This window comes from Oncorhynchus gorbuscha, linkage group LG09 (genome assembly GCF_021184085.1).
Source record: "Oncorhynchus gorbuscha isolate QuinsamMale2020 ecotype Even-year linkage group LG09, OgorEven_v1.0, whole genome shotgun sequence".
NCBI lineage: Eukaryota > Metazoa > Chordata > Actinopteri > Salmoniformes > Salmonidae > Oncorhynchus > Oncorhynchus gorbuscha.
Window position 1 is genome coordinate 24,548,840 of NC_060181.1, and position 14,656 is coordinate 24,563,495.

At 41.7% G+C, this 14,656-nt stretch overlaps 1 protein-coding gene across 7 annotated transcripts in view; it reads left to right on the plus strand.

Annotated features, from left to right (window-relative positions):
- thrap3b (thyroid hormone receptor associated protein 3b) overlaps positions 1 to 14,656 on the plus strand; it is a 39,515-nt gene that overhangs the window by 21,532 nt on the left and 3,327 nt on the right. For 4 of the 7 annotated variants that reach the window (XM_046361762.1, XM_046361764.1, XM_046361761.1 and 1 more), the window contains exons 3-10: positions 8,171 to 9,016; positions 9,580 to 10,236; positions 10,420 to 10,598; positions 11,259 to 11,370; positions 11,588 to 11,663; positions 12,990 to 13,174; positions 13,389 to 13,665; positions 14,296 to 14,457. In XM_046361762.1, coding sequence (XP_046217718.1) covers positions 8,171 to 9,016; positions 9,580 to 10,236; positions 10,420 to 10,598; positions 11,259 to 11,370; positions 11,588 to 11,663; positions 12,990 to 13,174; positions 13,389 to 13,665; positions 14,296 to 14,457 — 2,494 coding nt within the window. Of the gene's footprint in view, positions 1 to 5,546; positions 5,646 to 8,170; positions 9,017 to 9,579; positions 10,237 to 10,419; positions 10,599 to 11,258; positions 11,371 to 11,587; positions 11,664 to 12,989; positions 13,175 to 13,388; positions 13,666 to 13,791; positions 13,898 to 14,295; positions 14,458 to 14,656 lie in introns of those variants that run through there. The other 3 variants (XR_006840296.1, XM_046361760.1, XM_046361765.1) reach the window with 3 other exon arrangements.

Genomic DNA, 14,656 nt, shown 5'->3' on the forward strand with positions numbered 1-14,656 from the left:
TAACCTAAAATGTTCAATACATGTGTGGTAGTTGCTAATGCAAGAGAACAATGTAGAAAGAATGGAGGGCACCAAAGCAGCGCAAAATGTCAGATGGGGCCTAATGTGTTTTTTGTTATTTTTTCCTACCCTCTCCAATGTTGGATGATGTTTACAGCAGACACTCTGTCTGGCTTATTGTTTTAAAATCTCCCTTTAAAATTTCCCCTTTTTCTCCCCATTTGATTTGAATGTGACTTGTTGGCCTAGCCTACTCCGAGAGAGACTCTCTCCTTGCAAACCAAACCAACAATAGGCTATAGACCTACACATAGTCTACTATCAATAAAAGTTTAACTAATATTTACGAAGTGTTTATTAATGTCCGTAAACTGAGCATATAAGTTCCCGTAGCAGAACTTTCAATAAGCGGGAACAAAAAATGAATTTTTGATGAGTTGGTGTCATAGTTGTCTGAAAAACAACTTTTTATTTTGAATAACTTACAAATTGTGCATTTTATATAAAAGTTCACCACAGTCAGAAAACTATTAACACTTGCATGAACATTGGTTTAGGCTTAAAACAAATAGGCCTATTAACCAGGCTATGCCTTTTGCCTAATAAACTGTACAAATCCTAAATATAGGCATATAAAATAGTCTAAAAAAGCAAATGCTGCAAATAAGTCTTTCAAGATTTGACAGAGTATTTTTGCCTATAACAAATGTATTTTGAATATTTTAAAATTAAAGTGCAATGAGGAACAATTGGGTCTAGTTGTTTTTGTTGCCAAGTCTTAGGTAGACCTAAAGTTTTCTGGCAAGGAACACAAGCATGTTCACCTTTTCTGCCCCAGAGTAGAGCACTCAGCAGGGTGATTCACTTGTTAATGTTGACGGAGGTCCTTTGCCCTGATATTTTTTTGCATATTCTGCAAGTGACTTCAGTCAGGTCTGCTGCTGATCCCTCACATTTATCACTCGGCCTGAAAGCAAAGACCTGCTTTCTTTTCCACCAAGTCAGCCATTGTTTTTTCCCCTTCTGATTTAGCATAAGGCAGGCTATACTATAAGTGAAATCCCATCACTTCCTTTTTATGTCGGAAAGTAGCGTTCGTCACTAGTTACCACAGCCACAAAGTCATAAAACCAGCTTATTTCTGTAATTTCTCTTCTTAAAATGTGATTTTAACCTTAACCACACTACTAACCTTATTCCCAACCTTAACCAAAAAGCAAATGTAGCCTAATGCCCTATGTCCACCAGATGCATTTTTCTTTTCTGGATGTCTAGCCAGCATTTTCTGTACTTGATGTCCAAGTGCTTTACTTTTCAACTAGCTAAAAGCTAGCTAGTTGGAGTCTGTGTACTAATGTTTGTACCACCGCATGATAAAGCAACGCAGGAGTTGAAAATATTGAATGTATGTGGTACACCGAACACACCGCAGCTTAGTACGGCACCCCCAACATTGCGTTACAGACTGCTCCATTGACAATGAATGACTTCTGCCGGAAAACAGTTTGCATCTGGTGGACATGAGGCGTAATGGAAGAATGGCGCAAATGCGCATACCTAGATGATCAAGATGAAATAACAATGGCCTACACTTGATATGGCTATAATATTTGTTTTTAAAAGGTAGGCTAATAACTGATATCTGAGTTTTTTTATGGATAAGAGAAACATAGCCATACCAATTTGAAAATCTTTCTATAGACTAGATTTTTTTTTGAATAACTAGGCCTAATACTGTTTTTTTGTTTTGAACAATGATTTGATGACATTGTTTGTGGCTTAGTAACAATTTAAATAAGAAAAATGACACGCACCTAATCACAGTTCTGGTATAACTAATATGAACTTGTTTTCCCCACCATTTGACCCCTCTGTGTCTGTCTGCAGCTTCCTCAAGCGCACAGAAAAGATACATTTCAAAATGTCTAAAACCTTGACTAAAGAGAGACTATCAACAAATACAACAGCGCTTCTGTATTTGAGTGAGTTCATGTTTACGTTTTTATTCAACACGTTTATAAGCCATGAAATGTGCTTCGCCAATTGCGCTGCAACCAGCATTGCAGCTTCAATAAATTAGTATCAAAATGTATTGATAGGCTGGAGTTATTATTGGTAGATGTGTTTTTTAATATAGAGGAAATCACTTTCTCTGGTCATAGGAGTAACAACATGAATTTGTGCATTTGGCAGAAATAATGTGGTATGACTCGATTTTTGCTATCAGCTGGAAGACTCCCCTTCTTGGTCAGTCTACATGGAGGGCTTAGGGACTGTCTGACGGTGGGAGGTTGACCTGCTGATGCTCTCCCTCCACTGAGACAGACCATCAGATGCAGGCACAATCAGTTAAAAAAAATAAAAGCACATTTATTTAAATGTATGCTCACTCAGCTGTGCCTCACAAGTAATACCACAAGTGATGATTTATAACCAGTGTGATCATATTCCTCAAGTTTTAAAATATATATTTTTTTATGGTCTGAGAAGAACATTGGCAGGACAGTTCGAGCATAACCGATATGCAGTGATAATGTATTTGGCATATAGCCTACTACAAACCTCATTGTTACAGAACTGTTTTAATAGGTTAGTGTTGCACAGGCTTACGTTTTTTTAAAATGTTTTTTAAAATTCTGAGCGGTAGATCTTTGCCTTCATTTTGACTCTGATCTCAGCTCAAAGTTTGGGGAGCACTGCATTACTGTATGAAGTTGTAATCCAGTCCTGTTTCTCATAAGATTACTGGGAGATTTGAATATGTGTATTTCCTGTTCCTCAGCCTGGAGTTGGGCTATATCTATTCTTAGAATATTTGGGTAAAACAAACTTTCAACTAATGTATGTTTATTGCTTGCTCTTCTTTTGCTACTAGAAGACTAACCTCTCTTCATATTAAGGCTGATGTGCTGTATCCATTGAGGCTGTGACAATACCAGTATCACACATTTAAACAACTTTTAAAAAACATTTTTTATAGCAAAAATGAAAACACGAAGCCGACAAACTCTTTGGTCCTTTTTTAACTCTCAACTCCAATTTGAGCCTTTGCCCTACACTTTAAATTTGTTTTAAGAAATGCATTCACGTGAGAAGTTGTGTGGGGGGGGGAATTATTACTATTTATTTTGGTGGTGGGTAAATGTAGTTGTACCTGATCCCAACACATTCTCACTAAATCATACTTACCAGAAGTCCACTGGCACACTCGGATAAAACAAATATGTGCATTGTAAACAAATACGGCTCTGGACAGTCTGCTCACGGTGGTAAGGCGCCGAGTTCCTGACATCTATTGCTACTTGGGGTGTAAGTTCAAATCCCATGGGATGGATTTTTTTATTTTTATGTGGTATTGTGAAAAGTGCAATCACCTTGAAAATTAAGGTTAGGGGCTCAATTCAATTCAATCCAACCTGTATTGCAGTATTTACGCAGTAGCTCTTTTTCCAATGGTCAAATTAATTCACAGGTTGGTCTTGGGTACTGTATAAAAACCTACAACTACTATCAGTGTGACCCCTGGTAGTAGGCTTTCACTTTTCAGAATTAGAAGTGTGTGGGCATCGGATGAATATTGTAAATATAGGATCAAAATAATATCTGCCCTGTTTGGGATTCAAACTCATATTTTTAACTATGAGCCAACTGCCTTTGCGGACTGCACCATCAATCAGTTATAGCAGATGAGAAAAAAACGAGGTGACATGACCACCATTGTCATTTATTTCTATGACTATGAACATCATATAATCCTCATAGCCTTACACATTTGTTCTTAAAACCACATAGATGTGTATGAAAGGGTAAGCAAAAATGTTGAATTTGGTCATATGCGGAAATGTGCCATACTGATTTCACAATTTTGTGTAACGGCAGTAGTCAAGGAAGCATCATGCAAAATATATTCGCCGTGCTGTCACCTGCTTTTATAGTAAGCCTTGAGGTGGTACCACTCAGCACATCTAGAAGGGAGTGTAGCCTACGAACTAGATTTACTACCAAAAGACCAAAATACACTGACCAGGTGAATCCAGGTGAAAGCTATGATCCCTTGTCGATGTCACTTGTTAAATTCACTTCAATCAGTGTAGATGGAGAGGAGACTGGTTAAAGAAGGATTCATTTTACGCCTTGAGACAATTGGGTCATGTATTGTGTATGTGTGTCATTCAGAAGGTGAATGGGAAGGACAAAATATTTAAGTGCCTTTGAACGGGGTGGGGTAGGTGCCAGGCACACCGGTTTGAGTGTCAAGAACTGCACCGCTGCTGGGTTTTTCACGCTCAACAGTTTCCCGTGTGTATCAAGAATGGTCCATCACCCAAAGGACATCCAGCCAACCTGACACAACTGTGGGATGCATTGGAGTCAACACGGGCCAGAATTCCAGTGGAATGCTTTTGACACCTTGTAGAGTCCATGCCCCAACGAACTGAGGCTGTTCTGAGGGCAAAGCGGGGTCCAACTCAATATTAAGAAGGTGCCTCTAATGTTTTGTACAGTCTGTGTATATCACTTTTGCAACGAACTGTCAAAATGAACCAGAATTGAAGTGAGTCAGTATAACTAAGCCTAAAATGTTTTTCCATGAAAGTTACTCTTTAACCTCCTGTATGCTAAATGTTGTGTGCAATAGCTTGGAAAATAAATACATGTGACTCAATGACACCATGATGATGTTTATTTCCAACATGAGGGCTGTTTTCCCAATACTAATGAGTATCGTGAAACTGGTATCGTCCTGGCCCTAGTATCAATGCTCTGGTACAGTCTACAGCCTCTTTTCCAGATGACACATTATAGGACCTGTTACACAACCTCGCTCCAGTCTTCTGTTGAGTTGTACATTTTGTGAGTGACATAATAAAGTAGTGCACTTACAATAACATGCAGGGAGTGACACCATCAGTTTTGATAAATTATTTAGTCAGCCTTTTGTTTCAGAGGAATACTTAAATCCTTTTGATTTGACTCATAATTTCGGTTGGTTCTTTGCTCTGAAATAGATTGGCTGCCAGACAGTGTTCAGCACTTTGTCGGTACGTTTTCAGTTGGTAGGACTTTAATGAGGGCCCGGCGTCAGTTACGTCACAACTTAGTTTTTCATGACTGAGCTTTGTAATTAATAAAATATATATATATATATATGGCTATATATATATGGCTATTGTTAAAGTTTGATATATATATATATATGGCTATTGTTAAAGTTTGATCCCACTCTGGCAGGAGATGTTGTTTTTATGCCATGCTTTAGGGCTCAAAACAAAGCGCTTTGGGACCTCTTTTAGTTTAATGGTCAGCAATGCATAAGACAAGTGACATACATTTGGGTGATTTGTCCATAGGGAAAGTAATGGCTGGAAGTGCATGCTTTTATAAAGAGAGAAGGAATTGGCAGAAGGAAGGAGAGGGAGGTGTGGGGGGGGACCCAGGCCAAACTCTCTTCTCCCCACTCCCTTCAAGGATTAGAGTGAAAATGCTTCCCGTTTTGGCCCAATGTGTTCCGCCTCTTTCCACTGCTCCAGTCCCACCACACGCGCTCTCACCAGACATGGGAGTCTCTCACTACTGTGAGTGTTATATGTTGCTCACTGCTTAGCACATCACCTCCAGAATATTCCAATGAAAAGGCGCAAGCGGTAAGTTATGGGGGATTTTATTAGAAGTTTACATGACAGATTTGGCTGTTTGGGGGTTCCCCCCATCCCCTCTGCTGTACATGGTGTGTTGTGTAATTATTAGATATTACTTGTTAGATATTACTGCATGGTCGGAGATAGAAGCACAAGAATTTCGCTACACCCGCAATAACATCTGCTAATCACGTGTATGTGACCAATAAAACTTGATTTGATGGGTAGAAACTAATCTCCGGTTTGCTTGCTGCATGGGTTCTAATTTGGGTTTTGTTGCAAGGCCCCAATTTGCATTCGTCGTTTTTAAAATTTGCCTGCTAGTTAGTATTTTCCATGATATGTGAGGTGGGCTGATGTACTGTAGGCACGGTACTTTCAATGTTATTGTACTTCTACTGCTACCACCATGTGGTTTTCCATTTCATTCTTTGTACATTATTTCCATTGATTTAAAGAAGAATGTGTAACAGGCAAGACATGATCTTAAACTATTCGAAGGTGTTAGACCTAGATAGCAGACTTTTATGCTCTCCAGGTGTTAACCTAATGCATTGGCTTGTGGCTACATTTGCATTAATAGGCCTACATTTAATTTGTTTTCGTAAGAAACGATGGCTATTTTATTCCATATAATACTAGAATGGGCACTTCTCCTGCTCTTTCCATCTGGTCAAAGGGCACCTTGAAGTGAAGATGTTGAGACTTCAGAGGAAAATGGCAGCAGTAGAATATTTGCTGAGTTGTAATTGGTGATGTAGTGTATGGTTTTGTAGCTCCCCCGAGTGGACAGAATACTCCATAACACAGTCCCTCAGTCACATCCACTTGGAGCACAACCAGTTCATTTACAGTCAGTTTTCTTTAGCCTGATGGTTTGTGCTGTTTGTTTAATTCACTCCCAGCTATTGAATACATCTGAGGGGCAGTTGTGTAAAGTACTTAAGTAAAAACACTTTAAAGTACTATTTGAGTAGGTTTTTTTTGGCATCTGTACCTTACTTTACTATTTATATTTTTGCAAACTTTTACTTCTACATTCCTAAAGAAAATAATGTACTTTTTACTCCATTTTCCCTGACACCCAAAAGTACTCGTTACATTTGGACAGGAAAATTGTCCAATTCACACACATACTTTTACTTTTGATACTTTAGCAATTCCATTTACTATTGATACTTAATTATATTTTAAAGCAAATACTTTTACTCAAGTAGTATTTTACTGGGAGGCTTTCTCTTTTACGTGAATCATTATCTTTTAAGGTATCTTTATTTTTACTCAAGAATGACATTTGAGTACTTTTTCTACCACTGCTGAGGGGTATACTACAAAGCAAGCTAGGTCTACTCAGTTTTTTTCCCCGCTTCACATTCCAGCTCATTTATGGATAGCCAAGGGCACACTCCAACACTCAGACATATATTTACAAACAATCCGTACTACGACGGTGGATATTGCTCATCTGCCTGCCGCTAACTCTAGCAGGCTTGTAACTGCGCATGCATGTCTGACATGGCTCGTCGAATGCCAAACTCTTCATTGAGACAGTGCTGAAACATCAATCCATGGGCAAGTCACTTTCATTTGAACCGAAAACATTTCATTTTTAGATATCTTTGAAATTCAGCAGGGTATGGTGTGAAATATACTTTTAGAAGTGCTGTCTTTTATTGTGTTACTTTGGTGTGGTTATCAATGCACGATCACCCTTATTTCACACTCTTATGATAAAATAATTAAGTAATTTCAAATGCATTTGTCATTACTAAATTGGTAATGTGCTAGTTATTTGAATACATTTTTTTTGCACACAAACACATTTATTAGAAAAGTATTTTATCTGTTGTCTTCCTCAAATTAAGTGGATGATGACTCAATATTTGCGAGAGGGAGGGAATTTGATTTAATTGATCCTCAACTCATGGCTCAGACACTTCATTTAGGATAAATGTAGTTAGCCCTGATTTAGCCTGCCCCGGAGCAGGTTAGATCTAAAAGATGAATTGCCATAGACATTTACCTCGCTAAAAGGTGAGCCACATTCATGGTACCGGTTATCCCAAGTTGAACTCAGTTGACCAAACTTACTTCGCTAACTCAAACTACATTCGTAGTATAGGGTCCTGACGTGATTTTTTTTCTTCTTTTCTGGATCTGTTAATGTTGTTACTGTTTAGCCAACTACATTTTCTGGTCAAGCAACCATATTCTTTAGGCAATTAAAAACGGCTGGACGGACGGGCAAGTAAGTGCCTTTTTGAGAACTTAATGTCAATCCCTGTGGGGTTTATTCATTGTTTTCTGTGAGTGAATTGTCTGGTGACGGGCAAACGCACACCGGAGTTGGCAAAGTGCAGGCTGGCGAAACAACACTTTTCCTCTCTGTCTGAATACACCAGACTGGATCTCAACATGTGTTTATGGTTTACAATGTTTTAGGCTACCTCCTGAAACTTGTATGGGCATTGACCACACAGTATCTTTTAACATACCTCTTCCTCCTCTTCTGTTTTCTTCTCTTCTCCTAGTTCCAGGTCTCGCTCCCGCTCCAGATCTCACTCTCCGTCCCACGGCAGGAACTATCCCACCAGAGACTATCAGAACAACCAGGGTTACCAGGGTTACCAGAGAGGCTACAACCGCGGCTTCCGCAGACCCTTCTACTTCCGCGGTAGAACCCGGGGTTTCTACCCTCGCCGTGGTTACCAGAGAGGAGGGAACAGCTATGGCTACAGAGCCAACAACTGGCGGGGGGGTGGCCACCGGGACGGGCCACACCGCGACCAGGATCACCACGGTCCGCATAGCCCCAGGAGAGGCCGCTCCCGCACTCCTAGGAAACGCTCGGGCAGCCGCAGCCACTCACGGTCTCGATACTCTGACCGCTCGTCCTCCAGGGGTTCTCGGTGGTCTCGGGGGCGCCACAGCTCGTCTCGCTCCCGCTCCTCATCCCCGCGGCAACGCCGCAGCAGCCCTAGCTCGGGGAAGCCCGGCTCCAAGGATGTAAAGGACAGGCCTACGCCAGCAGAGGCCAAGGGGGAGAGCGGAGGAGGGGCTGGGGAGCAGGCAGAAGGACAGGGGGGAGAGGCCAGTACTCTTGATAAGGATTCTGCTGGGAAATGGCAGGGTCTGAGTGACTATGACACCAGCCCCAAACGCAGCAGTCCTGCTGTTGGTGCCAACCAGGGAAAATCAGAACCCAAAGGGCCGTTGTGGAGAACTATCGGCAGCACTGGCAGTGCTCCCTCCACCAACAGCCCACCGGGCTCCACCAAGGCCGGGCCAACCGCCTCCTTCAGCGGGTTTGGCTTCCTTGGCAAGGAGGATCCCACCAGGGCAGACGATAAGAGTGCCATTTCCTCTGCTTTCAAAAAGTATGTTCCATATTTCCCATTATATTCTGCTACATTTGTCTTTCATCATACCTGTTTTGTTTTATTTTCTTTAAGTTGAGTTTTCCTCATCCCAGTTTGTGATTGTAATTATTCTTTTAAAATTGTTCAGTCTGTGCTCAGCTACAAAGATCCTTGGAAGAATACAGCTAAAACTGTATGCCATAATCAATGGCAGTCCTCTTCTCATTTCAAATGCAAGTGACAACAATTAAAAAGTCGCTGGCTGTTGTCCTCTGCTATGCATTGAAAGTAGGTTCAGTTGTATGAAATCCCCCTAATTTTGGAGGTGGAGATTAAGTATAATTATTTCAATACCAGACCTATGCTATTGTAAGTGTTACATGTCATTCTGTGGTGTTGTCACCTCTATGGTTGTGCTGTCTTGTTTGTTGATTAATCCAATATTTGTACCCCTTGTGACGAAAAGCATTCACATTTAATCAGTGCCCTGTTACAAAACTGGGATTCTGTAACACAACTAGACATTCTTCTTTGTATAACATGTTGTAAATGTCCATTTACTTCTCTGTCTGATTGTCCAGGTTCTTGGCAGAAAACAAGAGCAAAAAGCAGCAGGCGGCGGCAGAGTGGGAGAATGGCCGGGACAGGGACCAAAGCACCACGGACGGAGACGGCAGAGAGAAAGGCAAGAGCAGGACTAGCAGTGGCCTCTTAAACATAACAGCAGGTTCCTTCAGCTCCAAGGCCGATAAGTCCCTGCCCTTCCTGGACAAAGCTGAAGAGGCCTTCCTCAAGTCTCAGGCTGCAGGGAGAGAGAGGGAGAGGGAGGCAGAAGAGGAGGCCAAGCCCAAAGGAGCCACCCTGACAACACGGGACGTGTTTGGGAAGTGGGAAGACGAACCCCATTACTACCCCCCAGGGAAGGACGAGGAGAGACTGAGAGACACGGCCGAAGATGTGGTGGAAGACCTGGAGCACATGGAGGAGGAGCTCTACCGCAGCCGCAAGCAGGCCTCCAAGAAAGAAGAGAAGTCCAAGAAGAAGGAGAAGAAAGACAAGGAGAAGAGCAGTACGTCCCCAGCCATAGCAACCGTGGCCCTTAGGGGTTCAGGTAGCAGGGAGAAGGACAGGCCCCTGGCCCTATTCCCCATCTCTAGGGTGGACTCACCCCTACCCAGGCCCTCTGGAAAGAGGGATGATTTTGAGCTTAGTATCAACTCTTTTGACAAGATGCCCAGGTAAGCAGCATTACCATTATTGTTCATCAACAGACTACTTGGAGGGTTAATGTTTTCTGAAAATATAATTTAACACAGGATAGTTTTTGATCTACCTGAAAGTTAAAAATGTTATGGAACTCATCATGGTCTTGAACAAAACATTTTTGTATCTGCTTGATCCACCTGGTCTCTCTTTCTCAGCTCCTCATCTGGAGGTCTGACCAAGGAGCGTGGTATGTCCAGGGATCTGGTGCATCCCGCTAAGAAAGATCACGGAGAGTTCCGTTCCATCTTCCAGCATATTCAGGCAGCTCAGCTCAGACGCAGCCCCTCTGAGCTTTTTGCGCAGCACATTGTCACCATTGTGCACTACATCAAAGGTAAGGTCTGTTATTGGGGACCATAAAGTGCTGTCTATGAAGCCACAGACACAACAAGGACAGCAGTGGGGTTTAGCTTTGAAATATTCACTAGTTCCATGGACTGTTCAATCACTTGTCTCTTTGTAGGATTTACCAGCCACTCAGATTATTTACCAGCCAAAATATATATTTTCTGCTAAAATGACACTATCTTGGGTTAGCTATAAACATTTTTGGTAGGAGCGTTATATCTTCTCTTCCTTAGCAGTTGAAACTCATACATAGAAAAACAACCTAGCTTGTGAACAAAACAATGTAAATAGCCAAGAAACAAGGACAAAGTCTAAATTCAGTAGACTTTCGCCTTAAAGTAAACTATCATGCCTGTATGCAGCGTTTCTAAAAATGAATCTTTCACTCAGTTCAGCCAGGTAGTGTTGCAGCACAAGGTGGAATGGGCTATATAGGATTTGTAGTTCTTTTACTTTGTGCGATTTTTACTATAAATGTGGTTATACTTTTATTTATTCACAAAGGCACGTGAAATGTTTGCACTGTGGAGCCCTGAACACCCGCCAACGTGGCTGGTGAAATGGATCTCTTACCCGGTCTAATCTGTTAGAGATGTCCATTGACTAGAAAGACTATATAGATATTGTATCTGTCCTCCATTTGCAGCCCAACATTTCAGCTCTTCAGGCATGACTTTAAGTGAGCGATTTGCCATGTACCAAAGAAAAGCTGCTGAGATGGAATTGATGAAGCCAAGGAAGAGTCCAGAAATCCATAGGTAAGGCAGTCTTTCTCATAACAGTGTCAGCCAGTATTGGTTGCCTTCTTTTCAGATTGCTATGAGTTTACGTTAAGCGTTCAGTATAGCTGCAAAGTTGTGTGTTCAACAAATGAAATACTCTCAAATACTTTGACACTATAGTGTGTTAAGTACATGCTTTGATGAAGCCATATCCAACTCACCTTGTGCCTTTTCCTTTTGTGTTCTCCTCCAGGAGAATCGATGTCTCCCCCAGTGCGTTTAAGAGACACTCTCACCTGCTGGATGAGCTGGAGGACTGCAGCTACAAGGTGACCGGCCTTTTTGACATTTGATGTAAAAATATAAGGTGATTGAGACGATCCAAAGCAGCAGTGTTCAGCTTGTGCTTTTCTTTTAAAGGAGATGCATAAGTCTAAATCAAAAGAGCCCAATTTGTGTATTGTAATCCCAAGCGAGCCCCCCAGCCTATGAGATATGGTTATTGAGCGGGTATGTACGTACCCAAGAAAAAGCTAAAAGGAGGTGACTTAAGATGCTGTGTCCAAGCCTCTCATGGGACCCTAAGCAATGCCATCGTAAGTATTTCTCCTCAAACAAGCAACATGTTTTCAAGTTCAGTAAAATCATTTTGTTTTTGAAGGATGTCTTAAAAGCATGCTCCTGTTTCCCATGAGTGCGTATATGTCTGTTGATGTGAATGTATGTTACTTGGCCAAGTTACTCCGTTTAATAAAGCCTTAGAAAATGAACTAAGATTACATTAACACACGTGATTGATCTGTTTACTTGAGTACATCAATTCAAAATACTTTGACATAGAGCTTAAGTTATTTGGAAGAAAACATTTCAAGATGGCCTTGGCTCTCTGGAGGGATGCATTTATTGTGCAATCACCAGCAGATGGGGTGCAATACTACAAACACACAGCTTCCTTATTTCACTGCATGTATTTTTTATTTATTTTTTACTTAATCTTTGATATATATTCATAGGTTGCACCTCAGTCACTGTCACGCCATGCCATTGTTATGAACGTTCTCAAGATGCCCTCGTGATAAGCCCAGTCATTCTGAACGGAGGCTAATGACTGTTTTGTTTAAATTATACGATAGTGGCCTGGAAATTTGACATTGCTAAAGTAGGAAAATATTTTTTAGGCAGCAACTTTGCCAGCATTATCATGCGGTCAAATTTACTTTAGACAGATGGAAATGTCATTATCTTGCAAAGTTTCTCAAAAATAGCTAGCAATGCTAATGTTAGCCTGCTAAAAACTGTTGGTCTTCCCTCAATCTTAGCTAGCTAGCTAATGTTATACTGCATCTAAAGTCAATCTGGCGACATCACAATGATGACCATTTTCTTCTAATTATTTTCCTCCTTTTGAAATGTGATTGTATTTCCAAGACACTGTAATGCACTTTTTAATATATCTCCATCCGCGCTCATTGACAATGCATTGAATAGAATGCTCAGTTGGGCACCAGTCCTAAAATGAATGTTCAAAACAATATTGTGACGAAACGTGCAACCCATGAAATGGAAAGGCATCATTACTTCATTATGTTGCCCACTTCTAAGTTGTGGTATCGGAAGTGGCAAATAACATAGACCGCACTTCCATATCTCCACAGGATCAGGGTAAAAAACCTAAAGGTGACCCAATGGACCTGCGTCTGGATATAGAGCGCCGTAAAAGGTTTTCTGGGAAGGAGCCTGGGCAGCATAAACGGGACGGGGGCAAGGGCTCCGGAGGCTCCCGAGGACCCAGCCAAGAGAGGTCCTCAGAGAGATCCGCCAAACACCACAAGAAATCCAAGTAGGCTTATTACAGTTTACTTTAAAATCACCTCCCCATAGTCTCCTCCATCCCTGAATTTTCTTTCATTGGAATGTGGTTATATAAACTATATGCATGTCATTTTCTCCACCCCAAGGTTTCTTTGCGATTTCATGTTCAGCACTTAAAATATAGATTCAGTTAAAATGGAGTCTAGTTTGTAATTTCCCCTTTTTACCCCTCTCGCTCACAGAAAAAACAAGAAGAAGCGTGATCGCTCTCCATCCTCCTCCTCTTCCTCCTCCTCTCCCTCTCCCTTCAGAGGAGGGTTCAGAGGTAAAGACCACATGATGGGGGAGGAGATGGAGCACATGGACCAAGGCTACAATAAACCTCGCTTCGGGCCCCGGGACTACGGAGGCCCCATGGATAGGGGTCTCTCCCGGGATTATGAGGGCCATATGGAGAGGGGTCCCCCCCGGGATTTCGAGGGCCACATGGATAGGGGCCGAGGACGTGGAGGAGGATTTGTAAGTTCTGCTCTCTGTGTGACGTATTCTACTGTTTCACCTAGCCAGCCTACTGTATGGACTGGAGTGCACTATGGAATGACTTTGATTGTCTTGTAATTTTCTATCTTTATAACTTCGCTATAGACTGTGCTTCTCTGCTCTGTTCCTTCCTCCTAATGATGATGATGATAAGGAAAATGAGGAGGATGATGATTCTATTTCACACTTAATCCATACCTGATTACTAAAGGTAAAGTAATACTCATGTGACATTCAGAAACACAATACTCAATGTAGAAGCCTGACTCCTCCTTCTCTCCACAGCCGACTGAGAGCCCCTGGTGTTCTCATCCCGCTTACTCGCGCTTTCGCTCTCCATCTCTGATGTATTTGATCTTTACATCAGGACTGCTTTCCTGCAGCTATCATTTTTTTATTCAGGTCCAAGCCCTCAGTCCAAGCCCTGTGAATATTGGAAATTATAATAGTTGATTGTGCTCAGACTAAGTTTCTCCTAGGTACATATCTAGGATCAGCTTCCCCTCCCTCAATCCTAACCTTAGCCATTAATAGGGGAAATGCTAGATCAGTGTTTATGGGCAACTTCACTCTACACCCCCAGTCTGACCCTGTTTGTTTTGGTTTCAGCTCCCCAGAGTGAGAGGAGGTGGAAGGGGCTGGAACAGGGGCAATTACCAAGGAAACAACAACAGCAACCCCCCTCCTAATATGAGCAACGCCCCCCCAGAGCGCCCGCCAGACGAGGAGTGGGACCCAGAGTACACTCCTAAGAGTAGGAAATATTACTTTGTAAGTTTCAGCACTTACTCTTTATTTGAGTATACCATAATTACTTTTTTTTGTGAGCACTCTGCACAATATCCCTGGTGGATTTGAATCCAAATAGTCTCTCCTAACATTCAAAGCTGATTTTGGTTCTGTTTTTCCCAGATTAGAATATGAAAACATGGTCTTGATTCTGTTTTCATATTGTGATAGGTGATCATCT